Below are 16,265 nucleotides of genomic sequence, written 5' to 3'. Positions count from 1 at the left end.
GGTGAGCTTCCACGACAACGAGCGGCTCGTATAGCAGAATGCACGGCTATGTTAAACACTTACGGGAACCGCGCGAGCATTTTAATTTAGGCCAAACGGAGGGATCGCATCGCTGAGAGGAGTTTTGGAGGCAGCGGACGGTACATTATCTGGTGGCATGCCAGCTGCTGGTGGCTGGAAGATCACAATCTCTTAATACAACCTTCCTGGAGCCCTTCAGAGTGAACGCTCGGCTCAGGGACGATTTTATCTCCTGCTCAAGACTTATTGGGCTTATTTTCAGCTCGGCTCGGTTAGAGGCGAGCTGCACTCGAGCTCCAAGAGTTTGCGCTTCTGCTCCCTCCGAGGCCACCGACGTCCGTGCTCATTTACATCCGCGCGTGTAGGTAGATGCACCACCGCCCTGTATGTGTGTATCTGAAATGAAAAGAGCCGTACTGATGGATACGTTCCAAACATGGATATGTGGATATGTATATTTACTTATGGATGCGTTCCAAACATATTTACAGGGGGAACGTCTTGAAGTTCCACACATCCAGAATATGTGCAATGTAAAGAGAGGATCTGCAACCATTCATTGCTTTTGCAATACCTGGGTATGAAATATCAAAAGGACAATACACAACATCAAAGCCTTGTTTGAAAATGTTATTTTCCGACGCGCATAGAGCATCACCTGTATACTAAACAGGTGTGAGCCGGCGGGTGGATTAGATAACAATCAGCCACACGGGCCTGTGAGCTGGGGATGCTAAAGTGCTTGTCGCTGTGGTAACCGCTTCCCTCTGCCCCCTCATCCGCCTGCAGGTCGGGCGTGGACGAAATGCACCCGGTGTGGTGTTTGCAGAAGTCGATTGAACGAAACGAGATGTGGTAAAGGACAGAGAACCCAAACTTGATGCAGATTGATGGCCGTAACGTAAACGTCAGATTTCCCCTGGAGGACGTGGCGTTCACTTCTCTCCATGTGTCTCACCTGTGCACATCTCCCTTTGATTTGTTGGTCAACCCAATTATTTTTCCCTTTCTTCAAATGAACGACTTCGTGAAAATGGAATGCTGAATCACTCGAGATTTCCTTTGTAGTTGACGGTGAAACCGATGTGCCGTGAAAAGTTGTTATCAATCCAGCGGGTCAACATTTGAAGTGCAAATGCACCAGTTTTTTAAGAGGGTGTGTGATGGATGTTGTTTTCTAGGTTTTTCCCCGGCGGAGCGCTGTTGCCGCAGTGCACTGCTGCCCCCACATTGCAGTCGGAGGGAAATGCATTTGCAAATACCGAGTGCTCAGTTTGCAAATACCAAAAGCCAGTTATGCTTGGTGGAGTGCACACGGCTCGGACAGCAAGTGTATTTTCTCCTGTAGGAGTAGGTGTCGGGCTTGGTTCAGAAGGCCTCGCAGGGGGGAGTCTGTCACATGAGGTGATGCTTCAGCACCAGACGAAAGTCATCGAGTCACAAACCTGTGTGTGAATTATCACTCGCCCTTCAACTGAATGTACTTAAATGCACCTGCAAGCTGCAAGAAACGTGTAAAAAACCCATTACAGATAATGAAGATGGGAATTAGTGATGACCGGCTTCTCCTGAACGGTTTCTGTCCCTCAAGTGTAAACTGGAGCTGATCCAGGGACAATAAACAGACATCTGCCTTGAGAATTTATAATCGAAACGTGAGATTTCCAGATCGCAATGAATCAATCGGACATCCAGTGCTTGACATTTTAAAAACATTGTGTCATCACCTTCTGATGTGCTGCTGAAGGAAAAGTTGACACACAAAGGAAGTGTTATTTTTTTTAGTGCATTTCTTTCAAAATGCAGCTTTTTACGCCTCCACCTCAGGAGCTCCGTCAATGAAGGGAGCGTTCTGACGGGTTACGACCACAAAGAGCAGGAAGTTTGAGTAATGAAATCATTTGATACGTCAACAATTTCCACACTTTGAAACACCTAATTTTTCAGTTTTTTCACTACATAAAACACATTTTGTTCCCACTTCTTTGGCAGCCTGCAGGCAGTCACAACCTGCACAAATCCAAAATGGATTTTGTTGCCAGGGAAACTACTGAATGTGGTTTAAAATACTTTTATATCTTCGGACAGACTCAAGCTTTGTTGTTTTACACGTAGTCATGGTGCACAGCGGGATGAGTGGTTCAGTCCGTGCACGGGTCAACCTGGAGATAAGAAAGCTTTTTTGCCATAACGGCCCTCAACAAAATCAAATATTCACCAGTAAAGATCCCTCTGAATTTGTAAGCAGTTTGTAAACCATAAAACTCAATAAAGTATCGCACTGTGAAGCAGTTGTACCATAAAGTACATAACGTGGGGAAGATGTACAACTTAGACAAAGGTGTGTAAAAATCATTCGTTAGACATATTTCTAAACCGTGCAACGTCACTTTTTTAAATGTTAGCTGCTTTTAGTTATGCTGCTCATCCTGGATGTTTGTCCTTGGAAGTTGTGATTTGGGGAACGTGGCACTTGCTCATTATGCTCCACTAGTTCATAAATCTTCTTTTCTTCTCTCAAATGGTTTAACTGCATGTGGACATGCACGGTGCGCACGTTCGACAGGCCTAGCAACAGCGACCAGTCGCTCATCCATCGGCGAACTGCACCGCTCGGGGGAAGCGATGTTCCGTGAGGAACGCTCTTCCAAGGCTGTTGAAACCGAGAGCTAAATCTCATTCTCCGTTACCCTGACTAGATATCATCAGAGAAAAGGAAGAAAAAAAAGAAAGTAAGTTGAAAAGGACATAAAGGATGAAGAGAAGGAGACGTGTGTTTATTGGGTCACGTCTCCTCAGGACTCCTCTGTCCGTCGGGCGGACGAGGAGGCGGCTAATGAGGTTGTAAAGACACTCGACCGGAGCAGCACATCATCTGCGCACTGATGTTTGAGTATCGGCCAAACGCGTGATCGGCCCTGCTGAGGGTTCACAGGAGAAACACAGCCAGCAGCAGAGGAGAGGCAGATACAAGAGGGTTTCGTTTTCGTTCTTTATAGAGCAGAATCTGGACTTCTCATCCACAGGATGAGAAGCATCCTGTGGATGAGCAAAAAGGCATACAAGAGACTTCTTTACTGAATTTATTAAGTTGTATTCAGACACTCAAAACTGATCAGCCCATCACTAGTAATGCTGTTTTACATCATTAAAATTCATTAAGCTGTAAGAGACCACCAGTAAGGTTAATTATGCTACCCGCTTATAGCTGTAGGTTAGCCAAGTCCAATACAACCCGTCATATAAAACCAAAGGGCAAGTCATTAATTAAAACATGATCAAAACTGTGCAATGCAATAAAAGGTTCTTTCAAACGTGACCATGGACCATTTCTGGGAAAAATAATCAGACACCAGAGAGAGGTTTTGTTTTAAAACCCTACAAATACCTAAGAGAGCGAGACCACCACCGCTCAACGTCAGACCAGTTGTTGACACGGCCTACGACGAAGGGAAGGAAACAAGGTAATAGGAGAGCTATATTGAACTGTACAATTGTTCGGAATCTCTAGACGCTTTCCTTGTGAGCTCTGCAAGCTGTGCTATAGGGGGGAGAAGACAACATTGCACCGTATAACAACATTGGAGTATATATTTGTTTCCACAGTAGTCAGATATTCTTTTTGTGTGCGGTCTGAACTGGATTCAAAAAAAAAAAAAGAAAACAATCCACCCCCACCTCCCCCACCCAAATCGAAGCAGGTGGAGTATTGGGCGAGCAGAGACACGGGTTTAACGCGGCTCAGAGGGCGCGACGCTCAACCGTCTGCAGGTTTCCAGCCGACCTTCTTCTCCACGTCAAGTCGTATCCGCGTGGAAACGGGACTTCTGTGATCGACTCGCCGATGAACCTCATAAGGATTTAGTTACAATCTGCGAAGGCCGAAGCCGTCGGTTGCCGATGTTCCTGCGTTGTTGACGTGCAGCGACGTGGGAAAGGAAGCTAGATGTGTTTTCGTTAAACTCAGACCTTTTTGTATTTTTTGTGTGCTTAATAATGAGGGAAAAAAACAATAACATATATTTTGGGAGCCTCGGATGTCTTCCTGTGTAACAGCTTTGAAGGAGGGTGACAGGAGGGGGGTGGGGAGGCGGAGGGGGGGAGGGATCTTTGTTTGCACAACAGTCCGTCTCAACGCATCGAAACCGTTTGGTTTTCTTCTGATTGTGAGCGTAGCTCGGCACGCACGCACCTGTCGACCCTGTGAGGTCAACCGATGAGGCCCCCGTCGCCCCGGCGGCGGGTCGCGCATGGAGATTTACACAAATCGCACCCGCATCACGGGTTAGTCTTCCAACTTAAGAGATAAGAATGTGTTTTAGGCGTTGTAGTGATACATGCATCCATTATACTGATATACACTTCTTCTTAAAAAAAGTTTCAAGAATAAAATAAAGGAACATGGACAAAAACAAAACAAAAAAAGGTATTAGAAATGCAGCTATACAGAGTCTTTTCCCAGGGAGCGAACTTGACGGTCGGGGCTGACGTCAGGAAGCCTGATGTCCAGATGTTCAGTTGGGGGGGGTTGAAGAGGAGGGACGTGTGTGTGTGTGTGCGTGCGTGGGGGTGGGGGTGGAGGTGTGTGGGGGGGGTTGGAGCAGGAAGAGTTAGTTACTGCAGCAGGAACGGCTGGTGGGCTGAGCCGTCTCCGTCAGGTCCACCCCCCGGTTCCCCCTGCTGTTGGCTCCGGCCGCCTGGGGCTCGTTCTTGGGAAGCTTCTTTGCTGCAATGACATGGAAACATTTCTAAATCAGTGAGGAAGTGACCAGAAAGTATGCAGTGACTTTGTTCTGGTCCCATTCTGCCGTCCACGTCACTGTTCCACCTCTCTGACATTCTCTGGGACATCAACAGGTCAACATGCGAAGTGAAGCGCCTTTAACGTGCACTCTCTCTAACGTAAGGGGGGCGACTCCCGTGGTTGGGAATAAAAGTCAGATAGTAGTGAACACTGTAAACAGGAGTTTATGGTCTCAGTCATTTCTTAATACATCAGGATTTTCATTTAGTAAATTATTTTTGCTGGGAGCAAATAGAGTTGTCAACCTTTTTACAACATTTCCCTACAACCGGTGGAGAGCTGTCAATCAAGCACATCTGTTCTCAAGAAAAAGCATCATCCGCCAAAGTGAAAGAACCTGTATGGGTGGAGTACACGTGCCACACCTGAGGCCTGTGGGCCTTCTTCGCAACTGCTTAATGCCAGAAAGCAGTGTTCTCCAAAATCAAAGAACTTCAGCTTTCAGATGCTGCATCTCGGTTTAAGGGCTGCGCTCCTCAAAGGACACAGTGTCCTCTAAACCAGCTGGAGGCCGAGACTCCGTCCCTTCCAGACAGAACCAGGTCTGACAAAAAGCCCCATTACTTCAACAACCACCGGGAGGTTTGCAAAAAAAAGTACTCACTGAACATTATGGGCTGTGACATTTCCTTCCAGTATTAACCCGGCCTCCATTATTCATATCCTGCTGTGAGTCCCCCCCTCCCCCATCGGTCCAGTTCATCGTTCATCAGTGACCCCAATCACCAGCACGCAAACCCCCGACTTTACGAGTTGAAGCAAGCAGCCTGAATGCACCGCTGTCTGTCTACAGGTGGGCGGGACATTGGTGCTTCCACTAAAGAGAAGGTGGGAGAGACTCACCGATGGCCATGAATATCTCGTTCACGTTCATAGAGGTCTTCGCCGACGTCTCCATGAAGAGCAAGCTGTTATCATCTGCGTATGACTGTGCATCCTATTGGAGTGAAACCAACAGGAGATCAGTTTTTGAAGTGACTTTCCGTTTGCGTGGTTCAACTCCAGGTGGCGGAAGGATCAGCTGTGAATCTTTAATGTTGGCTCCAACGGGCCTGGTTCTGTTTGCACAAAATATCCAAAGGAACACAAACCTGGAAGTCCAGTGCTCTCTTGTTTGCGAGATCAGCCTTGTTCCCGGCCAGAGCGATTACAATGTTCGGACTGGCTTGCCTCTGAAGCTCTTTAACCCAGTTCTTCGCCCGTACAAATGACTCCTGGCAAGAGAAAGGGGGAGGGGGGGGGCAACTTGGTTAGTGCTAATAACAATAAGACCCATGTGACAGAAAGAGGACAAGGAGCCTCTCAGGCGTCTGATCAACATATAACAGAGGAACAATTAACAAAGCTTTGGAATGCAGGATACCGCCATTAGGGGGTCATACAGGCGACACGACTCACCTTTTCTAAAACATTCATTCATTCGATTTGTGTGACTATCTTTCGAATACAATTCACAAAAATAAAATAATCTCAGTCTTGAATATAGAGACCAGGTTGTTTTCAAAGTACAATATATTCTTTGTAACTACACATGTTGTCGTGTATAACCCGCGGCGCTCAAGTCACTGATGTATTTGTTCTACTTCTCTACAAACAGTGTTATAAGTGATGACTCAAGACACCAAAACAAGGGTTCCTTTCTTTGCAGAACATTTTAGGCTGATCCCCCCCCCCCCCCCCTCCCCCCCTCCACCCCCCGCTCTATCTCCCTCATACACAACAATGTTTCTGAGAGAGAGGGAGAGACGCCGACGGCGCACGGCGGGAAAAGCTGGCGACCAGACTCACCTCATTTGTTATGTCGTAGACCACGATGGCGGCCTGGGCCCCTCTGTAGTACATGGGGGCCAGGCTGTGGTAGCGCTCCTGGCCGGCCGTGTCCCAGATCTCAAACTTGACCGTTGTGTCGTCCAAACATACCGTCTGAGTCAGGAAGGCGGCTGCACAAAGTGGAGGAAACGAGGAAACGAGGAGACAGCTGGAGTCGTTATCTGGGGTGGGATCCACTGGGGCACTTTTTATTTATTAGAATTTAAAACTCCCCATTGACATTTACTCAGTTACACACATACACCGCGTTGGAAACTACCTAGAACTTCATCTTTGCACTTCTGGGGATCGTACCGCTTAACCAACCACATGATATCCAGCCAGCAGCATGTAGGTCAATAACTTGACTGCTTTAATCCAGTGTAATCAGCCGGACAAACCAGGAAGTAGATAAGGTTGCCCAGGAATTTACCTAATAGCTCCTGCACTTCTCTGTTCCCTTTTGGCCTCTCTCACACTCAAGTTCTCACTCCGCTCTTCATTTCCTTATCTTCTCACGCAAATCAAATATTGTTCTCCCCCATGCTCCTCTCGCTAACTTAAAACAACCCTTCTACCAATTTTCTCTGCTCTTATTTCCTATATTTGACACCACATATGCTGATTTTGTCCCACTTGTTTAGGTATACACTGTAAATGGGTCTCTTCAGGATAGAAAAGCCAAATGTTTGTACCCCGCCCTTTAAGATGATCTACATATTCAAATGCTCATTCCACTGTGTGACTCATCGTCTCAAGTCTCCCTGTGACAAGGTAAACAAACGCATGTCAGTCCTCGCATACAATTTTAAAGGGACTGTTCACAAAGACACGTACCTCCGATCGTGCTCTCTTGGAATTCGTGAAACTGCCCCTTGACGAATCGAAGTACGAGACTCGACTTCCCCACAGCTGACTCTCCTAAAAGCACAAGTTTGAACTGGCAGATCTTGTTGCCTGCGTTTGGCCCATTGGGTCGTGTAGCTCCGCCTCTACTTGCCATGTCACACTTCACAGGCTCTTCTTCTGGAAGCTGACTTACTGTGAAAAACTGTAGAAAATATCTGAGGAGGAGAGAGAGAGAAAAATAAAGTGTCACATAAAAGAAACAAAATCAGGAGGGAACTAGCTAGACATTGTCTGCAAACACAGATGATCAGATCAAACTGTTTTCATGAATTATTTAGGTTCAAAAGCAATGGAAAAAGGGCTAACTTATTTATCATTAGTAAGTATTTTCTCTGCAGCAAAAGGGCCTTAAACATAGTTAATAATGAACATATGTAAATTGGCCACTAACAACTAACGAATGCACTGTTCGATCTAGTACAGTCAAGAAACAGAAATATAAATCACACTATACGTCATGTGACTTTTCAAATTAAAATAACAATTATGAGGTTGGCGGATTTCAAGTATCGTCGAACAAGCAGAATAAACTTCTTTTAAAAACTAAAATGTTTGTGCATACTTTGATTATAGAATGGAGGCAATATTTAGTCATGGTTTTACGCTGGTTTCTTCCAACCTGTTTTCTTCTCGACAGAGCACAGATATGTAACTGATGATAATGACTAAGAATGGAAATGTACTGTAGGTAACTACACACAACGTCAACACGAGTTTCAGATTACGAGCCACACGCTCCCCCCCCACAAAGTAGTCACAATAACAAACAGGTAGCACACTGGCGTTTGGATGAGCACTTTTCCTCTCTGCACTTTAATTTAACTAGGACATCTAGAAATGTCCTTTGAGCGACTCGTGTACCTGTGAGGAGAAAAGGGCAAATCCTGCTGGCGGGTTCACACGATGCGAAACGGAGCGTCAATAGAATCTGAGCACATGCAGGGAAATAAGTCCCAGGCAGCTTTCTGCATAACCCTGTCTGTTGATGCAAAAAGGTAAATAAAAACATCAACCGTATTAAACACAACCCCTCTCGTCAGTACACCTGTGACATTGCCAATGAAACATAATTACCGTCTGCTGCCTCGGAATCGCATTACGACACAGAGTTAACCACAAATAACCTGTTATGTTGTTTTGTTGACTGACTCCAATTAGCAAGCTAACCATAGCCACAGTTAGCGGATGAGCTAACCGAGTAGATTCAAAATAACTCGGTTAGCGGCACCGAATATCTAAAGTTCCCGTTTGAGAAAACACAGCCGCGTACCTGCGCGGCGACGCACGCGCCGGCTAAACGCCGACATTTAACCAACGTTACATTACGTTGGAGAATGAAGACAGATGATGCCGTTTGGGGTGTGTACCGCTAGTGACAGCTAGCTGGTGTTAGCTGCATGACGTTCATTTAGGGAACTCCCTCGTCGAACGGCGTTAGAGAGTCGCAGTTGTTCGCTGCACTGCGCGTAGTTTAGGAAAAGGAGGCAATTTAAACGTGACGAATGAGCCGGATTCACCGACGTTAACATCCAGACGGTGAGATACAACGATTACGTTACCTAGCTTGGCCCTACCAGGGTCGGCTAGCCAAAGTTTGCTAGCCAGCTAGCTACCGTTAGCAAGCCAGATGATAAGACGCCGGTCTGGTGAACGCAGCCAGAAGAACGGTGTTTAGCTGCGTCCGCGTCGGGAGGAGCCCTCCGGGTAGCCATTAGCTCGCTAGCTCGCTAGCTAACGCTAACGTTAGCCACTCACCTACCAACAAGGAGAAAGCTAGCTGCGGTGAATGTTGTCTTTGTGGCGCGTCAGTGTCCGTTCGGAGTGTCGCTCGCCCAGCCGGCTACCGTAACATTGGGTTTCATACGGCTCGGCGATGTCCCTCAACCCACTTATTACAACTTCCCTTTCTGCATTGTGCGAAGGATGATGACAGATCGTACGACTGGAGTTGACAAACCCTCTGCGTACAGGTGCTGCGGACCAATCACAGGCCAGGATTCATTCCCAGCGCGCTGGTGACGTTATGCGCCTAAAAGAATTTTGGGCGTAGAATATAAAATGTTATGCAGACTTTCAGCGAGATAATGCTATTGTTTATCCATCTACTATTATTTTAGAGAGCCTGCCCAATTTAATTAATTCTTTTAACATATGTTAACATATCTAATGAAACTTGACACCAAAAAAAACTAAATAGAAGGTGCTTTATTTGGTGCTGACGTTAAGAGAACCTTTTCGTTGGTAGAGAAGACGAACGTTAGAGTTACAATTTAAAGACTACCGGTACTTTGCCGGTTGGCTGATACTCATGCATTAAAGTTAAATAGGTGAAAAAGCACATAGTCCTTTTCTCCCAGTTGACATTTTCACTTCATCGCCGTCATATCAGGAGAACACAGGTGTAATAAACCCAACGAATGAACACATTGAATGTCGGCCCTGCCACTGACTATGACTCATTGGTCCCGCCCGTGTTTGACAAGTCCAAGTGTCTCCTGTGAAAAAGGCCAGTTGTAGGGCTCGGGATAAGACACGGCCGAGTAGCAATACACCTTTAATCGCCTCACAAAAGGCTCAACGACAACAGTTTGTTTTCATGAGTGAGTCTGTTTATGTAAACTGTAAATCGCCAGGCGGTCAAGGGAATGATTGACAGAGGCAGTGTGTCACAGGTTCCAGCCGGACGGCGGGAAGGATAACTGTGACACGGCCGAGGACGGACCGATCAACTTCTTGGAGTCCTACACTGGAAGGACAAGAAGCCCAACAGCGGTGGAGAGCAACGCATTACGACAAATGCTCAGATTTGATTTGCAATCTAGAAATTTCAATGTGTTTCCTCGTGTCTCAGGGACTCAATTAAAATACAGGTACAAGTATTTCAGACTACTTCACAACACTGCAGAGAAAATTTGGCAATAAAAGACCGACCTTATTTAAGTCATGGTAGTCAAAGCGTTGCAGTTACGATTGTTTAGTTGCATTGGGATGATTCAGAGGTTCCATGTGGAGGCTCTTTTTATTCCTCGGTCCAATCCGGCACAGCTTCCTGCCACTCGGGCCTTAATTAAGCCCGAGGCCCTGGGGCCCATTGAGCCATCCGGATGACCTCCAGGCGACCCCGGCCAATCCCTAAACCGCTTCAAGACCTCCTCCTCCTGAATCCTGTGAGTCAGAAATATGTGTGCAGATGTCTCGATACTGTCTCACTCTAAAAGTCATTTCAACTTAAACCAATTTATAGTGTCTTCTGTGACACGTCACGCTCCGGCCTGTTAAGTCTTCTGATCTTAAGCAGGTAGCAGTGCAGTGTCACTAAATGACAGAATAACATTTAATGTGGGTAAATACATACAAAACCTGTGAGTGCAGTAGAAGTCACTTTTTCTAGAGCTGTAAAAGTCATGCTAGTGTTATAAATATGTTTTATGCAGTTCAATGACTAGCAGTTGTTTTTAAGGAGAGCGGTAATTATACCTCCATAGATACTGCAGCGCGGCTCCATTGCAGCTAAAAAACACCAATCTCACAGGTGTAGCGTGGCCACATTTTAAGTGAAATCCTTTATATCCATTTATTTTGTATTAACATTCTCATCATCCTCTTCACTGATTAGAGGTCATTAATAATGTGTGTTCTAATGTTTCTGGAGAGACGTTGAAGCATCCGGCCGGGGAGGTTTGTGTCGATGGACACCGTTATGTTCGTGATATCTCCACTAAACGTCCTAACGTTTCCCATTTGAGGATAATGCATTTTCCACTCACTTACTGTACATCTTCTTCTTCTTCTTTCTCACAATGTTTTCCAGCTACGTCGGAGTAAATCCTCGTCTGAAAAGGAACTGTGGCAGCTTGAGTGTTCACATGACAACCATGGTGGACAATCTCAGTAAAAACGTTTAAGACCTTTTGCAAATGGGGATCCAGAACAATAAAAAAAAAAACAGTTTTTGTCATTCCATCGTTGTTCATATAAACTCAACTGCTTCCATCTGAATGAACAAATTCAGCTCTGCCTTCCTCCAGGAGCTGCATTCTTGCATTAAAACGACAACTCCCAAGAAACAAGTTGAGTTCAAATCTTCTTTAGGTCAGCGGTGACTTCATACGGGGAATATAGAGTCTGCACGTACGCATTTGTGCTTTCACTGCTGCTAATAGACGTGTACTCTATCACGATCATGGTTATGAATCTGTTGAAGGGAAACATGTGCGACTTGTTTGATGAATCACATGCAGTGTGCAAAGCAGCCGGGAACGCATTACGGAGCACATTTAACACCCAATAAATAAACCATTACCTGTCAGGTGCACCGGCGGCTTTTCATCTTAGACAACCAGGTGCACATTTTTTCACATCATTATGCAGGAAAATGAAAGAATTGCCTTTTCCTGGAACAAAGCACGACGTGTTTCTGGTTGTCGTTAATATGTTCTCTGATGGATTCAAGTGAGCTTTTGAAATCACACATTCTGTTTCCCAACTTACTTTTAAAAAGTCTTTGTTCCTGAATATTAGAACCAGTTTTCCATCAAAACTAATTTAGAAAATGCAAACCGTCACAGGAGAATCTCCTGCACATGAGACTGAATAGCAAACAGAAAATGAATGATTATATAAAAGGTGAGATACAAATTAAAATGGAAACTAGTTCTTGTTTTCTTTGATCTCTGTGCAAAAACACAACAGACAATAAGTATTCAATTAGTCACAACACAAAATATTAATAACGCCACAACTTCAGGAGGTAAACGTGCAACACAAAGTGTTCCAATTACACGTCTGCTAGAGCATCAACGTCCATCAAAATGAAAAATAGAATTTCACGCTCGGCAACAGCTCACTTGTCTTGTCGACATCTCGCGTCGTCTTCAGTCGGCTCACCGAAGCTGTTGTGAGCCGGTGTCGCGTCTTTAGTTGATTGCTTTGGACAACAACAGTAACAGCTGACGCCCTCAGTAAACACCGAGAGCTACGCTCCTCCCGCCTTCATCGTTTCCTCGGTCAGAGTTTGACGTGCAGGCGCATTCATCTCGCCATTCTATTAATCAACCTGGAAACGGGAAGACTGACTGGGATGGAGAAATTAATCCGCGGCGTCTTGGAGCAGAGACAAACGCAGACTTCCAAAGAGGGACGGGGAATTGTTTGCAATCTGTTTCGCTAACCAGATTAATGAAACGGTTCGGCACGCCGCCTCCCCCGCAGCACGCGCCTGCTGATTACAAAACAGAGAAATAACTAATAAAAAAAATACCATTAGCTTTTTGTACATTCACCATGTGTTTTTGTTCTGCTGTTAATTTCCATTAAACTGAGTGACGCACAGGCGTGGTGAATTTTTCTTTAATGTGCTCTCGCTGAACCCACGAGCATATTGACACGTGCTAAGCTAACCGCACTCATTTAATCCCATTAAGACTCCTCGAGATGCGCCTCCCGAAAAAAAAAAAGGAAATGTAAAAAAATTTAAAAACCCACGCAAACTTCCACCAACCACAAATCGCAAGGCAGGAAAATTAGAATAATCCTCGGCGTATTTCACTACGCATGAATTAGCGGCCGCTAATGACGAGAGTCCTCTGTTTGTCAGATATGTTGTCAACATTAATGATGGCGCGGCGCGCTTTAGCAGAATGGGATGACACGCGGCATTCAGCGGCCTGTCACGCCGGAGCTTTCTGACGAGCGGCGCCTTCCTGGCAGCGACCGCGGGGCTCAGGCGCCCCGGCTTTCTGGGGGAATCTGTCGCTCTCGCTCGCAGCGCAGGGGGGGGGGAAGCTGCTCCCGCCTGGGTCGATCCCCCCCCGAGTACTTTGTTTTGATCGGTAAAAAGCGGGTAAGAGAAGTTTTCGGCGCCTGCCGCTTACTGTGGAGAACGGATTATCTACAAGTACCTTTACAAATTCGGGCACTTCTTGAAATATTTAATGTGTCGCATGCCGAGAATACGGTTATGGAAGACAAGGGCTTCAATTCTCACCTCCTTAAATAAAGGCTCCTGGGAAATATTTGATCAAGTCGTTTATTGGTACAACTCTTCTGATTGAGCTGTGATTTGACAAAAAAAATAAAATGAAGGTTCACTTATGATCTTTTCGGGCGTTTTCCGTGGCCTTCCCCCGTGGATAGTTGTCACGGCGATAGCTCTGCTGACAACAGCCGGGTGCCATTGGTCCCCATAAGTCCCGATGTCCTCGGGGTGTCGTGTCTCTGGCTCCTGTTTCGCGTCGTCCCGAAGTACGCTCCTCCAAACGGGGCCGATTCAGCCGAACTCTCCGTCCCGCCCGCGGCGTCGTCACTCCGCCGCTTCCCAGTGCCAGTGCCAGACAGTGGTGACGGTCCAGTCGGGAGACGCCCCTCTCGTCAGCTCTCGGTGGAATCTGGGGAGGGAAAGGTGGACGTGTTTAACGGGAGCTACGATGTGAACTCTTCTCGACCAGGTGCACGCTCGCCCTTCTGCTCCTGAGTGAACGCAGGAAAAATGAATCCCCGAAAACTAAAAAAATAAAAACAAAGCAACAACAACAACGAAGAGCCGGCCTGGAAAACACTCAACTCTGTCCTGCTTCTTGTCTCCCCTTGTCTGAAAATAGCCTCCTCATCCTGCCAAACTGCGTCTCCAGCCTCACGGGATGACATTTGAAGTGTCAAACGGGCTTTTCTCAGAGGGGATTTCCAGACATGAAACAATAGGGAGGAGAATGTGGCTATCAAGATAGGTGGGCATTAGGTAGAACAGCCGCCCATGTGCTGCAGCAACTAACCGGATTACCGGCGGGACGCGGAAAGAGGCTTTGACTGTTACACGCACCGGGAGTTGAATTATGACCCGTTCCGTTCCGGCGGTGAATCGTATCGGTGCTTCTCTAGACCAACATCGCAACGACGGGAGTGACAGAATTTAACATTTATAAACTTTTTATAAAAGGTCTGTATTCTGATCATACAAATGAATATGTATTAATATTTCTTCTCACTGTGCTTACTCATAGACCGCCGTCACTATTCTCCTCTGCGGGCCGCCGTCTCCACTGGGGGCCACTTGGAAGATCTTGGTGCCCTCGGGGTCGTCGGGCCCTTCGTACGTTGACAGGAGCCAGAACCTCATGGCCACGTCGCAGAACTGTCTACCTGCGAGGCGGGAAGAAGACGCAAAGGCCCGCGAGGTCAGATCGGCGGCTCGAGCGCGCTCGCGCTCTGGGTGTTGGACGTAAACTCACCGTGTTTGTCGAAGACGACGGACACGTCTTCCGGCAGCGCGAATACGATGTCGTCCATGGTGACGGCGAGCTGCCGTCGCCGAGCCTCGCTGAGAGACCCGCACCTCGTCTGGACGTAGTCGATCGTCTGAAACGACCGAAAAAGCTGCCGGTAATTGATTCGCACCAACTTGTTGATTTATTAAATTATAAGCCTTAAAGATGTTTGATTCTTGTGCGTCATTGATCACCTCGCTGGACACAATCCCCACTAGATTGTGGTATTTGCCGCTGGACAGAAGGCCGGAGACGTGGACCAAAGCCTGGACCGGACGAGGAAGAAGGGGGTTTATTCACCTGCAGTGAGGGTGGTGTTATAACGCGTTGGTGATGCAACGCATCCTCCCTTGTGGAGGAAAGTTACCCGGATGTTTAAAGACATGCGTAGACTTCCGGTCTTGGTTTACCTGCTTCACTCCTTTTTCAAACTCCTCTATGTCAAACCCGAAGTGCAGGTCGACCAGATACATGAGAACTCTGCACCGGACCCACGTGATGGGGTCCGGGATACCGACCACGGAGACGGCGGGCCCCCCCGCGGGGATCCCCGGCGGCCCCTCCTCCGAGCTGAACGGCCTGTGCTTCTGACAGGGGAACGCGAACCTCCGCTTGCACAACCTCCGGCCCGGCAGCCCGGTGAAAGGACGCGCGGGACGGGCGCACATCCCCGGACCCTGTCGGTGCGCGGCCGGCTGCTCCCCGCGGGCCGGGCCCCTCTTCCAGGCGCGGAGCGCGACGGGGGAGCGCGTCACGGCGAGGCTGATGATCCGCTGCATCACAGCGGGGGAGAGGGAGGGGGAGGCGGGGGGGGGGGGGGGTACCGGCGTTGTTTGGGTCACGAACCCGGAGCCTCCATCCGCTTCACTGTTGCCTTTGGTAACTTTACGCAACTCACCCCCATGCTGTACCCACAATCCTTCTCGCGGCTCAGACGTAAACACACACGAGCGCTGCCTTCGGGTGCTGCAGGAAAAACCCCATTCGCTTCTCAGGGTAACGGTGACGGCAGCGGGGTTTTTAGGACATTGGTTTTGAATATTGAGTCAATCTTTTTGAAATATTTCTCTTAGGTTTATATGATTATATATGGCGGAATGGACATGTGACATATCCAAATAAATACAAACAGCAGCAAACCATGTGAAGTGAAATATATATACACACGAGAACTACATTGTTAAAGCGTATTTGTGCTCACCGTCTGACAACAGTTGAATACTCTCTTCTTCCATCCTGCTGCTGCAAAAATTTAACCAGAATTTGTCAATATTGTGCTCATATTTTCTCTTTATAGTGGAGTAAGTTGAAATGTACAGACAGCACCCAAAGGCAGCAACGCTGCATTACATACTTTTACCAGTAGAGGGAGACAAATATCCACGTATCCGCCTCACGTCGTGTCTGTACGCGTGTGTGTTACAAAGTAAAGAGGAGACTGGAAAACAAACTTTTGTGAG

At 47.1% G+C, this 16,265-nt stretch overlaps 2 protein-coding genes and 1 long non-coding RNA gene across 12 annotated transcripts; 1 reads left to right on the top strand and 2 right to left on the bottom strand.

The window, feature by feature from the left end:
* Positions 1-3,091: 3,091 nt before the first annotated feature.
* rab5ab (RAB5A, member RAS oncogene family, b) lies at positions 3,092-9,564 on the bottom strand. 4 transcript variants are annotated; one of them, XM_040165238.2, is made up of 6 exons: positions 9,299-9,564; positions 7,472-7,698; positions 6,614-6,765; positions 5,917-6,039; positions 5,669-5,762; positions 3,092-4,747 (listed from the first exon to the last, which is right to left on the bottom strand). In XM_040165238.2, the coding sequence occupies exons 2-6, from the start codon at positions 7,635-7,637 to the stop codon at positions 4,632-4,634; spliced, it is 651 nt and encodes a 216-aa protein (XP_040021172.2). In that variant the 5' UTR covers positions 7,638-7,698; positions 9,299-9,564; the 3' UTR covers positions 3,092-4,631. The 4 variants fall into 4 exon arrangements, with proteins under 4 accessions (XP_040021172.2, XP_040021170.2, XP_077950743.1 ...); XM_040165236.2 differs by having other exon boundaries at positions 9,303-9,564; XM_078094617.1 differs by having other exon boundaries at positions 9,103-9,327.
* On the top strand, positions 8,943-11,610 carry LOC120810578 (uncharacterized). The gene is made up of 4 exons (XR_013453619.1): positions 8,943-9,079; positions 10,216-10,413; positions 10,589-10,710; positions 11,355-11,610. It is a non-coding gene; the product is annotated as an uncharacterized LOC120810578 (long non-coding RNA).
* Positions 11,611-13,557: 1,947 nt separating this feature from the next.
* LOC120810576 (m-AAA protease-interacting protein 1, mitochondrial) lies at positions 13,558-15,767 on the bottom strand. 7 transcript variants are annotated; one of them, XM_040165235.2, is made up of 5 exons: positions 15,216-15,767; positions 15,000-15,071; positions 14,770-14,896; positions 14,536-14,680; positions 13,558-13,929 (listed from the first exon to the last, which is right to left on the bottom strand). In XM_040165235.2, the coding sequence occupies exons 1-5, from the start codon at positions 15,582-15,584 to the stop codon at positions 13,845-13,847; spliced, it is 798 nt and encodes a 265-aa protein (XP_040021169.2). In that variant the 5' UTR covers positions 15,585-15,767; the 3' UTR covers positions 13,558-13,844. The 7 variants fall into 7 exon arrangements, with proteins under 7 accessions (XP_040021169.2, XP_077950739.1, XP_077950735.1 ...); XM_078094613.1 differs by having other exon boundaries at positions 14,536-14,676; positions 14,770-14,914; positions 15,000-15,105; positions 15,216-15,747; XM_078094609.1 differs by having other exon boundaries at positions 14,770-14,914; positions 15,216-15,747.
* Positions 15,768-16,265: the final 498 nt, after the last annotated feature.

This window comes from Gasterosteus aculeatus, chromosome 20 (assembly GCF_964276395.1).
Source record: "Gasterosteus aculeatus chromosome 20, fGasAcu3.hap1.1, whole genome shotgun sequence".
NCBI classification, from domain to species: domain Eukaryota; kingdom Metazoa; phylum Chordata; class Actinopteri; order Perciformes; family Gasterosteidae; genus Gasterosteus; species Gasterosteus aculeatus.
Note: the sequence above shows the minus strand (reverse complement) of the source record. Positions and strands in the feature narration are given on the sequence as shown.